The sequence below is a fragment of the Raphanus sativus genome, chromosome 4, assembly GCF_000801105.2.
Source record: "Raphanus sativus cultivar WK10039 chromosome 4, ASM80110v3, whole genome shotgun sequence".
NCBI classification, from domain to species: Eukaryota; Viridiplantae; Streptophyta; class Magnoliopsida; order Brassicales; family Brassicaceae; genus Raphanus; species Raphanus sativus.
In genome coordinates, this window is record NC_079514.1 from 45,508,261 (window position 1) to 45,525,715 (window position 17,455).

The 17,455-nt window shown below is 33.1% G+C and overlaps 3 protein-coding genes and 1 long non-coding RNA gene across 7 annotated transcripts; 2 read left to right on the top strand and 2 right to left on the bottom strand.

Annotated features, from left to right (window-relative positions):
- Window positions 1-965: 965 nt before the first annotated feature.
- LOC108829804 (uncharacterized) lies at window positions 966-3,693 on the bottom strand. Its single transcript, XM_057009548.1, has 6 exons — window positions 3,552-3,693; window positions 3,297-3,420; window positions 3,052-3,220; window positions 2,796-2,967; window positions 2,422-2,725; window positions 966-2,318 (listed from the first exon to the last, which is right to left on the bottom strand). The coding sequence occupies exons 1-6, from the start codon at window positions 3,569-3,571 to the stop codon at window positions 1,101-1,103; spliced, it is 2,007 nt and encodes a 668-aa protein (XP_056865528.1). The 5' UTR covers window positions 3,572-3,693; the 3' UTR covers window positions 966-1,100.
- A 4,587-nt stretch (window positions 3,694-8,280) lies between these two features.
- LOC108849797 (protein IQ-DOMAIN 3) lies at window positions 8,281-10,740 on the top strand. The gene is made up of 7 exons (XM_018623402.2): window positions 8,281-8,428; window positions 8,520-8,657; window positions 8,779-8,876; window positions 8,959-9,273; window positions 9,370-9,585; window positions 9,672-9,791; window positions 9,882-10,740. Exons 3-7 carry the CDS (start codon window positions 8,805-8,807, stop codon window positions 10,509-10,511), a joined length of 1,353 nt encoding a protein of 450 aa, XP_018478904.2. The 5' UTR covers window positions 8,281-8,428; window positions 8,520-8,657; window positions 8,779-8,804; the 3' UTR covers window positions 10,512-10,740.
- Window positions 10,741-13,376: 2,636 nt separating this feature from the next.
- LOC108852886 (uncharacterized) lies at window positions 13,377-15,148 on the bottom strand. Of its 4 annotated transcripts, none has more exons than XR_008944351.1 (5): window positions 14,951-15,148; window positions 14,786-14,847; window positions 14,393-14,565; window positions 13,841-13,928; window positions 13,377-13,725 (listed from the first exon to the last, which is right to left on the bottom strand). It is a non-coding gene; the product is annotated as an uncharacterized LOC108852886 (long non-coding RNA). The 4 variants fall into 4 exon arrangements; XR_008944350.1 differs by having other exon boundaries at window positions 13,378-13,725; window positions 13,841-13,915; window positions 14,786-14,869; window positions 14,951-15,147; XR_008944349.1 differs by having other exon boundaries at window positions 13,379-13,725; window positions 13,841-13,915; window positions 14,951-15,146.
- A 529-nt stretch (window positions 15,149-15,677) lies between these two features.
- Window positions 15,678-17,192, top strand: LOC108849024 (ATP synthase subunit d, mitochondrial). Its single transcript, XM_018622516.2, has 5 exons — window positions 15,678-15,941; window positions 16,176-16,257; window positions 16,536-16,600; window positions 16,694-16,780; window positions 16,893-17,192. The coding sequence occupies exons 1-5, from the start codon at window positions 15,771-15,773 to the stop codon at window positions 16,992-16,994; spliced, it is 507 nt and encodes a 168-aa protein (XP_018478018.1). The 5' UTR covers window positions 15,678-15,770; the 3' UTR covers window positions 16,995-17,192.
- Window positions 17,193-17,455: the final 263 nt, after the last annotated feature.

Here is a 17,455-nt window from a genome sequence, read left to right on the forward strand (position 1 = left end):
ACAAAAATTAGATCAGTTTTGTCCTGGGTTGCATGGAAGCTTTGACGTCCGCTTTCCGCTTCAGAATCAGAAGCTTATGGAAGCTTTCGGAATCTCGCTTTCAATGTGTTTCCAAAAATACTTTTTTAAAACATATTGGAAGCTTACGATTCTATTTTGGAATCATACTTCCGTTTTTTTGACAACTCGTTTCTATTTTTAAAAAATACAATATCATAAATCAATAAAAATATGAGAAACATTGTTTTTATATAATAATGAAATAGATAATATAAATATACAAGCATTAGAACTAATACTATATATTGTATTTATGCAATAAGGACTTATTAGAGATATATCGTCTATATTCAAATATATTGTGTTAATTATTTACGAAATATTAAAAAATAATTAGTATAACAATATCTTAAAAACTTAGTTTATGTATAGTTTCACGGTTTTAACAAGAAATCATTTAAATTTATTATAATGAATAATTTTTTTATTTTAATTTGAATTATATAATTGTTTATCACATTTGTAATCTTTTATATTTTAATATGTATATACATACATATATAAATATATACTTCCGACACATTTCCGCTTCCAAATTTTTCTTAAAAAATCCGCTTCTACGCTTCCACACGATTCCGCCTCAGCGTTTCTGCTTCTGTTTCTATGCAACATAGGTTTTGTCCATGGTTTGGTCACAAAACGAAAGGTACAAGCGAAAATGATCAGAGTGTACCTTTCGCTTGTTTCATGACCAAACCATGGACAAAACTGATCTAATTTTTGGTTATGTATAGTAGAGACACCTAAAACATCTAGGGTCGAGATTTCTTATTTTCCATGTAACTCAAGAGTCTTGAGTTTCATCTACTCATGTAATTGACTATTAGTTTTTCAAGATAAGTTTTCTTTGTTCCCTTGTAAAGTATCACCAATAGATCAAATGAACATACTAACATAACCAAGACTTAAAAACCACCCTACTTATGACAATTTTCCTATCATTGCAAAGCTATGAATCACTTTTGCCTCTTCTTTACAGTATCCAAATTCATACAAAGCTGGTATAGTCTACTACAACAGTGCACAAGCATCCAACAGAATCATACTCGCCTAAATAAGTCGTCACCTGAACCACCAGTAGGAGGCAGCCCAGCCGCACGCGTGTAATAAGGAGTCGAGTACATTTCTCTACTACGCAGAACTGAATCTGGGTACAAGCTTCGAGTAGGTGACATTGACAGGGGAGTATATGTACTTACTTGTCTATCCATGTCGAAGCTAGTTGAGGATAGTTGGTTACCTTGAAAACCAGATGTTCTGACACTCCCTGAAGCCCTTGGTGTGCCTTTATGAAGTCTTGATTCTTGAGTATCCACAACAGGTTGACCATCTTCCCTGAAGCCTGCCCATAGTTTTGGTCCACCAATGTATGGAGTGGTCAAAGGGCGCTCTGTGTCTATTAATTGGCTTTGGAAGCCATGATCCAGGAGGTTTCTTGTGGATGTTAATGTTTTGGTGAAAACCTGATCTCCAGGTAGCAAAGGAATGTCTCTCTCAGGTAAATGGTTAACAAGAGCTTTCTGAGAACTAGAGGCTACAAAGCTGTTCCTCGTTGATAACTCAGGTGAAAAATCAGTGGGTACTCTGAAAAGTCCGGCACAGCCAACAGGAAAATCTAGCATGGAGCCGACGTTGGAAGCAGGGAGAGATGGTTTGGTACCAAATGCTGGCTCTATCGGTAGTGTGTTCATATATGAAACTGGCGTTGAAGGATAAGAACTCTCGGAAAGATACTCAGGTTTTGTGATGTGTAAGCTATTGACTTTCTCTTGCAGAGACAGCTTAGCTTGCTTTAGCGCAGTGAGCACAGTATCACATGTATCAGACGTTTCCTTTGCCACTGGAAGTAAGGGATAATCTACTTTCTGGATGGTGGTAGTAGCATTACTACCAAAACAACCACCTCTAGAGTTTGGTCGTGGTACAGTAGTTGCTCGAATAGTTGATGAAGATTGCTCAGAGCTACCTTTGCAGCTCTGTGGATGGGAAGACTCACTTTTAGGACTCTCAGAGATATGCTTTCCGTTGTCTCCAGAAAGAGAAGCATCTAGTTCCACAGATTTGGAACCGCAACTTTTGCAGCACTTATCAGGTGATGTTACTGAATTATCAGGCGAACCATGTGACAAAGTTTCAAGGTCAACTTCATTGGCCATAGACTTTGAGTGTACTAATGTGGAACCTTGAACCTGAGCTTGAGATTTTTCTCCGTTACTTTCATCTGTCACATCTGAATGGTTTCCTACGTCACATACATCCTGCAAGATTGGAGAAATGAATACATATAGGCATGTAAACATACCATAATCACAGCTAAGGAAAGATAAACTATCTGCCTCTGCCTGAGACATAGGGGCATACCAGGGCAGATGATTTATTCTCAGTGAACTTCTTCTCCCATTGCTTCTGAGTCTCTTCCATATCTTCATAAGATCCAACAACTTGCGCACGTTTTCTTAACGCTTTCTCCAAGTTGACGTCCATGCTGTTTCCCTTCTCGAAAACACTTGAACATGACAACTTCTGCAAGCTTTCTTCTCCCTTAACATCAACCACAGTTGTGGATGCTTCTTCACTTGTTTTAGGAAGCACTTCAGTGCGATCTCCTTTTCCTTGAAGATCAACAACTGTATTTCCATCTCTCTTGTGATCTTCAGACACATTTCTGGAGAGTTAAGAAGTGTTAGTTGTTTTAGTACACAAACAATAGCCCATTCATATTATAACAAACTGACCTTGACTCGCTGCGTTTTATTTGTCGACAAGATCTTCCTTGCCGGTGGTGTCTTGGCGAGGAAAAGTAAGCAGACACGAAGCCTCTCTCTCTCCTATTACGAGACTCCTTGGTCTTGTCGGAAGAACTAGCTTCTCTCCTGCGGCCTTTCCAGGATAGACTTTTGGTAGACACTAGAAAAAAGAAGAAACACAATGCTGAAAAACTCAATTCAACACCAAAACTTTCCTCAGCTGAGATGATGGAAACTGCTTAACCTGAATGAGTAGTAGTCTGAGAGTGGCTTTCTTGATCAGAGCTTGAATCATAAGCATCATGATCATGAAACCCGTTTGCTTCAAGGATAGCAAGGACATCAGCAGTAGCCTGTTCCGCCTTTTTTCTCTGTAAAGACACAATCTTGAGCTGTTCCTCCAGCTCTGCTACCTAAAGATTCAGACACAAAAGGTATAAAAAAAAACAGTTCAAACAGAGAATATGTGAAAAAAAAAAAGATACGAACTTTATCAGAGAGGCTATCAAGTTTAGCTCTTGCGCTCTTGGAAACAGCTCTTTCAGCAAGCAAACGCGCACGGAGGAACTCAATGGTCATTGAAGTATGATCTTGTGCGTTTGAATCATTACACCTAAATCAAAATGCAATAAGAAAAGTCCACCCTTTAAAATACAGATCAATCAGCTTCTTTTAAATGTGATTCTAGTCAACACGGTTGTTCAAACGGACGATTGGTTTGGAAATAAACAGAGAGAAACATACCGAGCATCCTGATGCGCCATCACCAATAATATCTGCTGCTGCGTGTTTCGAAGGTTTTGTCTGAAAACTATTTTATGCTGCGTAGAGCTTCCGGTGAGAAGCCGTCTCCCTCTCTCTCCCTCTCTCTCTTCTTAAAAAAATCAACTTGAGAAGTCAATATATGAGAGCTTTTATTATTAAAATATTTATTATCTCTGTTCTGACTGGTTCAAAATGATAAACTCATTTAATAGAGTTAATGATAATTGATAGCTAATTTATTAGCATTAACTTCGATTTAATACATTTCCTTCGAATGTGTAAGAGACCAAAGTCGCAAAAAGTAAGTAAAAAAATAATCCTACTCCATAAAAGGAAAATTTCCATAAAAGGAAAATTGTTTTTTTTAGGATAAAAAACAGGTACATTGTTCCATTAAACTAATTCAAATTTTAATAATGTATGTCTTACTTATAAAAATAAATCAAATAAATAGTTTTACAAAAAATGGAAAAATAGGAACACTTGAAGAAATATCTATACCAATATAGTTTTTTAATTTTATTCTGAGAAATATAAGATAAAATCTATGTTTTTCATAAAATCTACTAAGACTAGAATAAGCTATTTACAAAAATAACATTAATCTAAAAATATTTGGAATAGAGATTATGTGTTTTGCCTATCGCTCTAAAATATGCAGAACATACAATCTATACATTACTAAAAATCTAAAATCTATAGAAATCGAGTAAAAATATGTTAATTGTATTCTACATATGGTAAAATGCATATTCGACGACAGTTCCGAAAATATGGAAAGTGAAGTTATGAAAATATTTGGAAATTTTATGTTTGTATATTTGAAAAATTGATTTTGTAAAAATATACACTTAATATTGACTCATTATCAGAGATGACATAAAAGATTTGGTAGTCTAGTGGTTAGTTAGTGTTCAGATAGCTCCTCAATCCGAGTTCGGAAGCCGATCTTGCAGTTTTGTTCTTGGTGTTTGTTTATAGCAAAATCAGTGTTGTTTTGCTGGTGGGTTTGTTGTTTATGCTAGTTAGAATTGTCAAAGATGATAGCTTAAAGTAATTAATAAAATATGAGAAATTAACAAAATTGGCAGTGAAAATATTAGAACATTCAACAATGCCTTTATTCATTTTCTGTTTGAAATGTTGTGAGTGAGAACTATCAAACGTAAAAAAATAGATTGTTCGAGAAAATCATTGCACAATTACCGTTCGTCTTAGTGTAACAGGCCAAATGTTAACATTTGAGATAATGAAAACCTCTAGAAGTGTAAGAACATAAAAGATATTCATACCACTGTAAAAAAAAAGCACATCGCTTTTAAAGGCATTAACAGTGGTATTACAACATGCATCAACAATGTCTTCAAAATTTTCCGGTTCTTATTGAATTTATCTCAATTTTTTTTAAGCGACAGATAAATAACCGAAGTTTCCTTTTTACAACTCGGTTTAATTTTGGTTACCAATTTCCACCATTAATTTCAGTCTATGGTCTGGCTAATTGGTGTTTTGACCTCGGTGGTTGTTGGAACTTTAATTTAATTCTAAAGCCTGTAATGTCAATTTATTTCCAGTAAAGTTTCAAACTATCTAAAGTTCTAAAGAAATTCAGTAAATTTTTCAAAACCAAAATGACTTATTTTATTTTTACCTTATTTGTTTTTCTTAAAGTCAATATTTTCATGATTTCTAATATTTCTAAAATCATCTCTATTAATTAGAAGTTTAAAATTTTAACAGTCAAACTAAAATTTAAATTTTAATAGTTTGACGGTTATATCAGACCTTTCGTGTGTTTTAACGACTTATTTTATTGTATAGCTAAATTGTTTCAATCACAAAAAATAAGTCTGAAATTTCAGTATTAAATTATTTCATTATTCCAAAAAATCATAAACTACTTTAGTGTCTGAATCTAGATGTTCATAATACTACATTTTTCATTTCTCACAAGTAGACATAAGTTAATAACCTTATAATCTCTAAGCTAAATCACCAATCATTGTGTCACCAAACATGAACTTTAGATATCAAGTAATAATCAAAATTTAAATTAGTATTTTCTTCTTAACTAACTTATTTTTATCTAATTTTGAATAGTTTAATATTTTAATATTTTTAATAAATTTATATAAATTTTATATGGTGTTTTGGTATATTTTAGCAGCCAATATTCGAATATTTTTAGATATTTAATATAGATTTTACTTTCAGATAATTTAAAATATACATATACATATACATATATATATATATATATATATAAAATAAAATCCAATGCAAACTGAGCATGTAAATTTTGAGCTGAACAGATAAAAATAAAATAAAAATACCTGCAAAAAGTTTATGGATTTGATACATTTTTTTTCTTTTAAACAATCTATACACTTGATCAAAAAAACAAACAATCTATACACAAAACTCATTGAATTCTTTTCATTTACTGATACTTCAACCAATTTGGCCTAATCAGAATGTTGAGACCGATTTTTGTAGAAATAATGTTTTTCTCTAAATTACAAAAGAATCAGCCCACTAGTCTACACAATGAAAACGACTCACATGAGAATTCTTTTTTTTTTTTTTTGAGAATTCTTCTCGACTTCTGAAGACGCAAGAAAAAAGAAAACAACAGATCTTAACAACATGTCTTAACAACTTTCCTTGTAGAGGTAGTAGATCACAGATGCTTTTGCAATGTGAACTGATAAGTACAGTGAAGAGTGCAACATTTATAAAGACGTACCTGGAGAAACATAAAGTTGGTCAAATGAAAAAGAAAAACATTGATCAGGCAAAATAGTTAACTTTCTCAATATGCAGTAGCAATAATATTGTCCTCAAGATAACATAATGTACTTTTTTTACAAACATAATATACTTAAAAAACATTATGTACTTGGTTGATAAAGCAAAATTAAATTAAAACCATCTATATAGTCTGATCATTGATTTGTTAATGAAAGAGAAATTTGACCAAAAGATAAACATTTTAAATGCTCATAGACTTCATGCCAACAAAATAAAGTCGTTAATATCCAGCAATTTCATGTTAGGGTCATTTAGTTTTAGAAGTTCATCTATGTGGGAAATCTAAAGGGATAACGTATAGTCTTAGAGTCCAGCCACCGACTATTATTAGTAAACGTGCGATCCACTTCTCTTTCATTGCCATGCCTTCATATCTCAAACTTGAGTAATTTAAACTTTAAAAAAGATGGCAACAAAAAATGACTTTTACCTTTTGAAAAGAGTATTTTCTATTCATGTAAAAATAGATAAAAGTGGTAGTTATAAAAATGATAACTATGTGATTTTAATAGACAATTCAATATTTTCAATATTTTACTTTTAACTTTTAGTAACGGTCCGACAAATAATTTGATAAAAATAAATATTATAATTTATGTAGGACTAGCCATAATATCTAAAACACCATAGACATTTTAACAAAGAAAAATCATAATTTGGATTATATGAAATATATATATATATACTATTATTTACGAATTATTTTTTTCGCATTGAGCTCTCACATTAAAAGTTAGAGTGGCTAATATTGTTTATACTTTAATAAATAAAATATATATTTTAGCCACAAAATAAAAACATATTTATTTTTTGATTATATAAATAAGTGACTAAAATAACACAAAATAAAAACGAGTTTATTTTTTTCATTATATAAATAAGTGTTTTCTAATAATAATAATAAGTATTATCCAGAAATTAAAAATATCTTTTAAAAATACAATTACTGTGTTGTTGTTATCTAGAAAGAATCTTTTAATAAAAAGTGAAAATTAAAATAAAAAAAACACATAACTAAATATTAATCAAGTAAAACTGTAAAATTATTAATTTTTATTTAATTGAAAATGGATACTGAACTATTTTAAAGATTTATTTCTGTATAACTAGTATAGTGTACAAAGATTTTTTGAAGAAATATAATACTTAAGTATTTTTAAATGAAACATTAATAAATAGTTTATCATTATATTCTTTTAGTTAGCAATGCATGTATTATAAGTAATTCTAAAATATTCATGTCCAAATCCGCGGTTGAAACTCTTAAAATACTATTATTTGCGAAGATCTTATTCAATCTCTCACGTTAAAATTTTAAGCGGTTAATGTCATTTATATCCTTAAATCGTCATTATATCACGTGATAAAATAGAGAATAGAGATCAATAAGACCAGAAATCCTAATTTTTTTTTATAAATTCAGGAATCTAAAACTTTTTTGGGATTCATAAATATATAATTTTCTTCAAAAATTTTGGGGATTTATTGTAAATGCTTTAATTATAAACATGGCTGAGGGCCAGCAATGGTAAATTAGAATGTTATGGGATAAATAAATTAGACGTGCATATAACAAAATACTATCAATGCACTCAAAAACAAATATTAGTTCGTTAGTCAAGGGACAATAAAAAGCAACCCAACAAAAAGAAATGTTTCAAGGTTCAAAAAAAAAAAAAGAAATGTTTCAAAACTAATATGTATGGTTAATAAAATTATAAAATAAAATAATATTCCAACTACAATATGAAGAAAAGGTCTATTAATAAATAATAACCTGCTGTCACGGGCACTGTTTCATTCCTCTGGACCGCTTCTCCTTCAAGATCTGTTCCTTCTTTCCTTCTTTTCCTCTAACCAGATTACATACATACATACATAGATAGATCACTCCACTTCCTTACCATATCCATCCTTCTTGTCACCTATCCTACAAAAAAGAACTCTCTTTCTCTACTGTTTGGTCGATCTAAAAGACTTTTTACTTTTTTGTAAATTTTTTTTTCTTTTTTCCAAGTTTTCATTGTTGCTACTCCCAAGTGTAGGTACGCGTGTGTACTACGCAGTTACATATGTATACGTGTTTCTCTGTCTTAAATTCATTACTGAAACTGAAACCCTTCTTTTGTTCCTCAGATTCTGCGTTTGAACAAAACCGAAACGTCTTCAAGGTTTGGCTTTTTTTTTCCTCCGAGTTTTTTTTCGTCCTTACAAAACAAAAACCTCGGATGCTATCTCTTTCCTCAAGAAAGATCCAAACTTGATTCATAATCTGTGAGTGTGCTCTGTCTTATTTTTAGATTCAGGATATGAAGTCTCTTAAGCAAAAAAAAAAAAGTCTTTTAAACAAGTTATTATTATATAATAATGTTGGGTCATGAATGCATTTTTGCAGATAATCTGAAAAAGGAAAAATAAAAAATGGGTAAGAGTTGGTTTGCTGTTGTGAAGAAGGCCTTCACTCCAAGACCTAAACAAAATAAAGATGAACAGGTCTCTCTACTGCTTATTATCATGCCTTTGAGGTATTGAAAACTCACACTGAAAATGTTTTTTTTTTGTTAAACTTTATTAGAAGCCACATAAGGCCAAGAAATGGTTTGGCAAATCCAAGAAGTTGGATGTTACCAATCCTGGTGTAGCTGGTTCCTTGCCTAGCAGCAACACTCTTTGTGTTGCCAGAGAAGCAAAACTAAAGGAGATCGAGGAAGAACAGAGCAGACATGCTTACTCTGTGGCTGTTGCAACTGCTGCCGCCGCAGATGCGGCTGTTGCAGCTGCTCAAGCTGCAGCTGAGGTTGTTCGTCTCACTGCAGTATCACGTTTCCCTGGGAAATCAAAGGAAGAGATTGCAGCTATCAAGATTCAGACAGCATTTAGAGGTTATATGGTAATAATAATAATACCGTTTTATGTTTTCATTGTCTTTCACATTTTTTTTAAGTTTGGTTTGGTGATGGAACAAGTTTGTTACTTTCTGGTGAAGGCAAGGAGAGCATTGCGTGCGTTGAGAGGCCTTGTGAGGCTAAAGTCTCTAGTCCAAGGGAAAAGTGTAAGACGTCAAGCCACATCAACATTGCAGAGCATGCAAACACTAGCTAGATTACAGTATCAGATCCGTGAGAGGAGGCTCCGTTTGTCAGAGGATAAGCAGGCTTGTGCAAGAAAGCTTCAACAAAAACACAACAAAGAGTTTCCTAAAGTAAGTTAAATCCACACAAAGATCATCATTGATAGTTTCTTTAATACAAGTTTAATGATTGTATTTGTGTTTTTTTTTTAAAATAGATTGGAGGAAACTGGGAGGATAGCACATTGTCTAGGGAGAAAGTTGAAGCAAACATGTTGAACAAGCAAGTAGCAACATTGAGAAGAGAGAAAGCACTTGCGTATGCATACACTCATCAGGTACCAAACTAGTAGTACTCTTGATCTTTACTAAAGCGTCTTTACTACATTATCAGAATTATAAAACTCAAAAACTGTTGAAATATGCAGAATACGTTGAAAAACTCATCTATTTCACAAACATTCATGGATCCGAACAACCCGCATTGGGGATGGAGTTGGCTAGAGCGTTGGATGGCTGCACGACCAAATGAAAACCAGCCAGTCACACTCACACCAGACACTGCTGACAAAACCTCTTCTGCTGCGAATAGTATAGCAAGCCGTGCCAGGTCTGAGATAATCTCACGAGGCAGAAAGCCTTCGCCGAAACGAATCACACCACCGAACAGCCGGAGAATGTCAAGCCCTGGAGTGAGGAGGCAAGCCGCGAGTGGTGATGAAGACTCGAAGAGCAGGTTGAGTATCCAATCAGAACAACCCGGCAACCACCGTAGGCATAGCATTGGCGGGTCATTGCCGTCAACTAGAGACGATGAAAGCAGCATCGCTAGTAGTAGTGTCTCTCAGTCTGTTCCAGGATACATGGCGCTTACACAAGCAGCTAAAGCAAGAGCACGGCTCTCAAACCTTAGTCCTTTAGGCTCAGAGAAGACGGCGAAAAAGCGGCTTTCGTTCACTGAGTCTCCTAATAAGAAGACTGTGAGGCGGTTTTCAGGTCCTCCTAAGCTAGAAAGCAGTGGTAGCAATAAAAATAAAGATACTGGTGGTGTTGCTTAAGCAGGAGACTGGATATAATTTAGACAAAAGTCTGCAACAGAGGTGAGATCAGATCAGAGAAGATTCTGTTGTGGCTTTTGTCTATAACAGTTTTCTTGATTTTGTTTTTGATTTTTTTGACTGCTTTAAACTTAACTATTTGTTTTGATTTTTTTATTGGTTGTTATTCGGTAATGTAACTTTCCTAATTGATAAAAAAGACAAAAATATAAACAAGTTTAGAGATTTTTCAGTGTAATGTCTCATTTTCTTCTTAAGCATTTGATGCGAGGATTCATATGAAGAAGAAACAACCTACTAAGACCATTTAGGCATTTATCATTAAAATTTGACCATGTAGCCTTAGTTCAACTAGAAAAACAGACAGTCTGAACTCTAAAGTTTAAAGAATTGATTGGTGGTCCGTAGGACAAACTAGTATTACATGATTCATACTTTTTTATGGCTGATAGTTATGATATATTACAGACTAGAAACATTATAAATAAAAACAATTCTGAAACCAACAATTTTACCTCCTGACCCGTCCTACTAGATCTACGTCTGTCTGACAGGTACTACATATACAATGTTAAAGATTTTTTGTAAACATTTTTTTCTTAAAAAGTCTGTCTGAGGATACTATATATACGACTAGAGGTTTGCCGGCGCTACGCGCCGGTTTTGCTAATATTGTTATGATTTATTGTTATGATTTGACTATAGTTTTATTATTTAGAACATTTCTCAACAGTATTTTAGAAAACAAAATATGTATATGATTTTATGGAATTTATTAATTTGATTGTAGTCTTTGCAAAGTTATCATGAAAGAAATTTAAGTTTAAATATATGCATGAGAGTTTGAAAGTGTAATAGCTGAATTGTTTATTATTTAATTGAAACTTATTAATTTAAATTATGATTTAGAAAATTTATAAATATGGACTTCATCTTACAATGATTATATTAAATTAGAGTTTATACATATATATTTATATGTATATATATATATATTATGTTGTGAAAATATTACTTTTCACATTATATATATATATATATCAATAATTAGATATGATAGTAAAGATGCCTAAAAACTTAAATTGATAAATCTATGCTAGTTATATAAACTGCATTTTTATTTATCTTTTATTTTGCGTCATCTCACTTGGAATAAGATGATTTTTTTGTCACGTTTTATACTATCAGCTTTGTATTTGTTCGGTTCAACTCGGGTTACTCTTCAGTTATCGGCTAAAATGGAACTAAACCGATAACCCAAAGTAAATGAAATTGATCTTGTTTTTGGCTAGATCCGTAACTGAACCGATATTCTTACTTCGGATCGGGTTCAGGTTTGAGATTTATGCCCAGACCTAGTTTTGTATATTGGGATGATGGGGAAGTGTTATAATAGTTTGATGCTTTGGACTTTCCTAGGTTGATTTCTATGAATTATATTTTGTGAGCGGTGCTTATGATGATAATTTCAAATAATCACATGTGTTATATTAACCGCTAGTTTATTCTCGCTCTGGATTTGTCAAAATTAAGAAGTTGTGACTATATCGATTTAACCAATCAGATGTATATTGATTGTAAAGATACATTCGAAGTTGGTACAGTGTATTTTTAATCCTAAATCTTAGTATTAAATTTTTAAAAATTTTGATATTTATTGTTGTTGATTAAATTTTTTTGGATGATGTAATTATGTGGTCATCTCTATTTGTTAAGAACATTATTTAATGTTTTTTATGTTATATCGTAATAGGTTATAGGTTAATATATTTTGTGTTTGTGTTCTTCAATAATATGTTTTATATATAATAGTAAAGTCTCTGATGTAAAACATATTAAATTTCAATAACTTTGCATTTGTTGTTTTAAGATTAACAGTTTAACGTTATAAATTGTATTTTATTTTTTATTTGAATATAACTATTTTATTTGTTGTTGAATATTTTATATGAATTGCATTTTGTAAGATTTTTATTTGCATTAGTTATAAGATTTTTTGATGGCATTCGTGAACTCCCATAACTCCTCTACTTTCTTAAGATTGCATGTTTTCCAGAGACGGAAAAGACGTGTAACCACCATCTGAGAGCAACAACCGAACTTCAACTTAGAAAAAAGGATGTAGGATGAAACCATTGTGGCGGTATATGTGTGTAAGGAAGAAGAAGGTTGAATCTGGTGAAGCAGGAAAAGTTTGATTATTTGCATTCCTATTTATTAGCATCTATGAAATTAGGAAAAAAGTTTTTAAAATCAACGTCATGGGAGATATCTTCAATGAAAGAGTTAATAGCCATACTTGATGAGCATGTTTCAGTGACACGGAAACGTTATAATTCAGTAAAAGTTTTGCAGGTGGAACATAGATATGAATACACGATAACAGTAAAAAAAGAAGTATGTAAAATATTAGGTTTGGTTGTCAAAAATTCTGGAATTGAGTCTCAACATCTTAATTAAATAAATTTGCATATAAATAATTTTAATGACTCAATATAAAAAGAATTAAATGATGATGACACATGACATTTTTCCTCCTATAGAGATACAAAAGTCTACTTTATTATATAAGACTAGGGTCGGCCCGCCCTACGGGCGGGATGTATGTGTTTGTGTTAATTTTACAGGTTTGTTTTTGATATAAATTTTTTTTTTCAAGAAATCTTATGTGTATGTTTATCAAATCACTAAGGTACATTATTTATTTATTATGCATTTATAAAAATAGACAACTGTATATTTTCTTTTGAAATTTGTAAACCGTATGGTTGTATAAAGGGGCATAAGATCAGGTAACCATTTTATAACTACGGAATGTGTCTTAGACGGAAATTAAATTTTGATTGACCGATACATAGCATATGAATGTAAAGCTCGAGTGTGTCTTCATTGTAAGGGTGAATTGTTTTTTTTTTATATTTATGATCTAAAATAGTTGTGGAGGTTTAGTCATATTGAAGATGTAAAAATAATTCTTAGTTACGGTTACGTTTGTTTATTTCATATCTTTCTACACTAAAACCACATATAACAACTGAGTGATTTCATATTTACAAAATAGATGCTACTTGATTACAATCCAATCCTAGGAGTTGTGTACTTAGTCAATGCTGATTTTGGCCACAATTAGTTTTTCCTCTTTGCATTTAGCTTCAGTGTTTTCTTAAAGACAACTTTCCTGAAGTTTGTTAAGACTGTGCATCATATCCACCACCTGTTAGCCATAAGCAAATAAGAGTAGAAAGTAATTAGCAAATCTGCTATAACCAATGGTGCTAGATTCTTATTTCAGACACCTAACACAGGATAAAAAACAGTCTTGTAAATACCTAAAGAAACTGTTGCAGAATAAAATTGTACATGTAGCCTTCTTTCTTGGGTAATCTAGGAACATACACCTGTTTCTATAGAAACAAACTGACAATCATTTTATTTATTTAGATAGACAGATTAAGCAATTCAAAGCCTTCATGTCATTGTTACATACCAACATCAAGCTCATAGATATATTGTAAAGGTTATGAGAATCAGTAAACACTCAAAATACAAATAAATTCCTTTCAGTGGACAGCCATATTAATATATTATTTTCACCAGAAGAGTCTTTCAAAGACATAGCCATAAATACTCATTGCAAGTTGTATTTATGATATTGGCCGTAAAAGCCATTTCAAAAATACAAAACTATGTTCAACTACATCAAAGAAGAAGAACAACTATTTGCTCAGAGTTCTGTATTTTCTGATAACATAGAATAACAACACAAAAATATTTTTAATTCCTCCTATTGCATATTCAAGTGTATACACAGAGAGAAAGAAAAGCACGACCTCTTTTTATGTCTCTAAATTTGTGTATGATATAGGACTTAAGAGTATTACATGCAGATTTGGCAAAAGCTATAATGTCGATGTGATCTGCTTCAACATGGCTCTCTTGGATTTTCTTCTCTCCAGCTGACATTGGGTAGTGCATACGCAAACCGCCGATGCAGCTACATGAGACACCGTTTAAGAGGCGTAAGAAGAAGTAGTGTGCAGCGGCCGAAATGTACCTGTAAAAAAAAGAATAAAAAAAAAAGAATTATACCTATAAAACAAAACTGGAAATTTTGTACTAACAATTGAACACGACTGAGAAGATAAAAAGTAATCTATAGATAAAAAGTAATCTATTTATGGCAAACAAAGACCAAGCCAGGAATTTGGTAACAAAAACTTAACACTACAGAGACGCTGAAAAAAGTACGGCCGGAAAAAATATTAAAGCTTAACCTGTCAATCCAATAAGAGCATATTCACTCCCTGAGTTTACCACCGCATCAAACGTTCCTGGCCTTCGGATCAGAGGAAAAAATTCTAGAATTAGCAATAACACGATCTATTACTATGGGATATAAAATATGGGAGATAAGATGAGACGAAGAGAGAAATAATCACCCATATTTATACCCAAACACCACCGCCTTTCAGATCGGAAAAGCATTGAAGATGACATAGTAGGGGGAGAGAACCATTCGGATTGATCACAAAGCATTTACTAAGACCGTTTCAATCAATGCGAAGAAGCGGAAACGACATGTGGTCGGCGTTGCATGATAAAGGAAGAGGACGCTCATTTCTCATCTGCAGCAAAATTAGGGTTAGAGAGGACGAACACTCTATCGGGCCAGAAACAAAATAAAACACCAAAGCCCAAACACGCATCACGCAAGTGAAGCCCATGAAGTTACCGTATTAATGAAACGTTGCGTTTCTGGAGGGGACAGATGTCACAGCGAGGTTACTCGAATTTGTGACATGGCATCCCATGTGGACACTCTAGGAGAGAAGCAAGGTCTTCTTTATAGTAATAGATATTAAATATTTCTCGTAAGCATTTTTTTTTCTTTAAAAGTGCATAATTCGTTCTTTGAAATTCGAAACTCAAACGTATAATTATTTTGACTAACGTGATTCCACAAAAAATATCATGATTTGACTTTTGTATTCAAAAATATATAAAAAGTTACAATTTTAAATTTGTTCCAAGTGAGGGTGTAAAGTAACTTAAAACTTGAACCTGAAAGTAAATTGGGGTGTATTATGGAAATTAAATAGTAAAGGGGCTACAATGTAAAAAACAGAAAAGAAAGGGGCGTGTAAGGGCTTTTTGAGATTCTAGGGCTTTCTTTCCCTTGGCGGATCAGACGACGTTTTTACTTCCTCTTCCTCTTCGCATTCTCCAATCAGTGTTTGTTGTTTGTTTTGGGTGAAAAAAATGAGCGGAGCGGGGAAGAAAGTGGCGGAAGTGGCGTTCAAAGCGTCGAGAACGATAGATTGGGAAGGGATGGCGAAGGTCCTTGTCACCGATGAGGCTCGAAGAGAGTTCTCTAACCTCCGTCGCGCTTTCGATGAGGTCAACACCCAGCTCCAGACCAAGTTCAGTCAGGTTAGCTTAATCTCCTCCCTATTGAAATCTATATCCGTTCTAGATTATTAATCTGGATCAGATGATTCGATTTCAGATCGGTTCTTGGTGACACGTGTTCGTATTCTGTTGAAACTCCATTAGTTGATAAGATCTATTTCATTGATCAGAGAGCATTGTTACTTGGGCCTTTGTTATCTTTACCCATTTGTTTCACTGAAGAAGTTAACTCAATTCTTGTTGTATGTGTTGAAGGAGCCGGAACCCATTGATTGGGATTTCTACAGAAAGGGTATTGGCTCTGGCATTGTTGACATGTACAAGGAAGCTTATGACAGTATGTTTCTTCTCCTAATCTTTATTCTTCAACCACTTCTTGTCTATCCCCCTCCTGTTTGTCTTCTAGAAATCTTCTGTTTATCAATTCCTTTCAACTAGTTTGTGTGCTGAGTGATCAAGTGAAAATCTTTGACTTGCCTTTATTTGGATCCGATCCATATTGATATTGAAGTTACCATTTTTTTGTTGCAAGTTATAGAAAAATATCCCATATTGAATTTTTGAGGAACGGTAAGTTTAATTTTTTTTTTGTGTGCCCTTTCTGGTTTGCTGCAGGCATTGAGATTCCTAAGTACGTGGACAATGTTACCCCTGAGTACAAGCCCAAGTTTGATGCTTTGGTGAGGAAGAACAGCTTTTAGAAAACTCCATTATTTTGACAAGGGTCTTTTCAGCTATCTTACTCGTTTCTTTTGTGCCATGCTTCATTGTAGTTGGTGGAACTGAAAGAAGCAGAACAGAAGTCGCTCAAGGAGTCTGAACGGCTAGAGAAAGAAATTGTTGATGTTCAAGAGATAAGCGTAAGTGCCCCCCCAAATTACAAGTTTTATCTTCTACAAAAAGTTCAACCTCGCTGTGTAGTTTCTGTTAACTCTATGATTCTGATGTGTGATTACCGTCTTTATGGAACAGAAAAAGCTCAGCACCATGACTGCAGATGAGTACTTTGAGAAGCACCCAGAACTCAAAAAGAAGTTTGATGACGAAATCCGTAACGACTACTGGGGATACTGATTCACCATGTTGTATCTCTCTGGCCTGGAAAAGAAACTCTTTTCTCTTTTTCTTTTGATGTGATTTTGTGAGAGTCGATCCATATAACATAATAAGGACCACTCCATTTACTTTGAGATATTCATTGGAGATCCAATGAGACAATGACGATAAACCCATTTGGTTTTCAGTTGTCAATGTCATAATATTGTTTGTTTCGTTCTAAAGAGAATAATAAGAGTGAAAAGATCTCTCAAAGTCGGTAAAAAAAAAGATCTCTCAAATGAACAATCTTTTGCATGTCTTCTATTAGTTCATCACAAGGAAGTACAGTTAACAGATTAATCTTAACCATTACTTGTATGGGTTGTTGATTAATCTTCAGGTTTGTTGGTGTGTTTCTTTGATTCGTGTCAATACTCCGGTTTGCATACAAGTGTTGTTTCAGGTTTCTCCTATGCTTACGTGACAAGTCTTGATTG

Excerpts from the sequence above, each read along its gene's own strand:
- LOC108849797 (XM_018623402.2), top strand. The coding sequence starts at position 8,805 with ATGGGTAAGAGTTGGTTTGCTGTTGTGAAGAAGGCCTTCACTCCAAGA. Across the intron at positions 9,586-9,671 it reads ACAACAAAGAGTTTCCTAAA|ATTGGAGGAAACTGGGAGGA; the intron begins GTAAGTTAAATC and ends TTTTTAAAATAG. Across the intron at positions 9,792-9,881 it reads CGTATGCATACACTCATCAG|AATACGTTGAAAAACTCATC; the intron begins GTACCAAACTAG and ends TGAAATATGCAG.
- LOC108849024 (XM_018622516.2), top strand. The coding sequence starts at position 15,771 with ATGAGCGGAGCGGGGAAGAAAGTGGCGGAAGTGGCGTTCAAAGCGTCG. Across the intron at positions 16,258-16,535 it reads GTACAAGGAAGCTTATGACA|GCATTGAGATTCCTAAGTAC; the intron begins GTATGTTTCTTC and ends GGTTTGCTGCAG. Across the intron at positions 16,781-16,892 it reads TTGATGTTCAAGAGATAAGC|AAAAAGCTCAGCACCATGAC; the intron begins GTAAGTGCCCCC and ends TTTATGGAACAG.
- LOC108829804 (XM_057009548.1), bottom strand. The coding sequence starts at position 3,571 with ATGGCGCATCAGGATGCTCG. Across the intron at positions 2,726-2,795 it reads ATAAAACGCAGCGAGTCAAG|AAATGTGTCTGAAGATCACA; the intron begins GTCAGTTTGTTA and ends TTAACTCTCCAG. Across the intron at positions 2,319-2,421 it reads AGAATAAATCATCTGCCCTG|GATGTATGTGACGTAGGAAA; the intron begins GTATGCCCCTAT and ends CCAATCTTGCAG.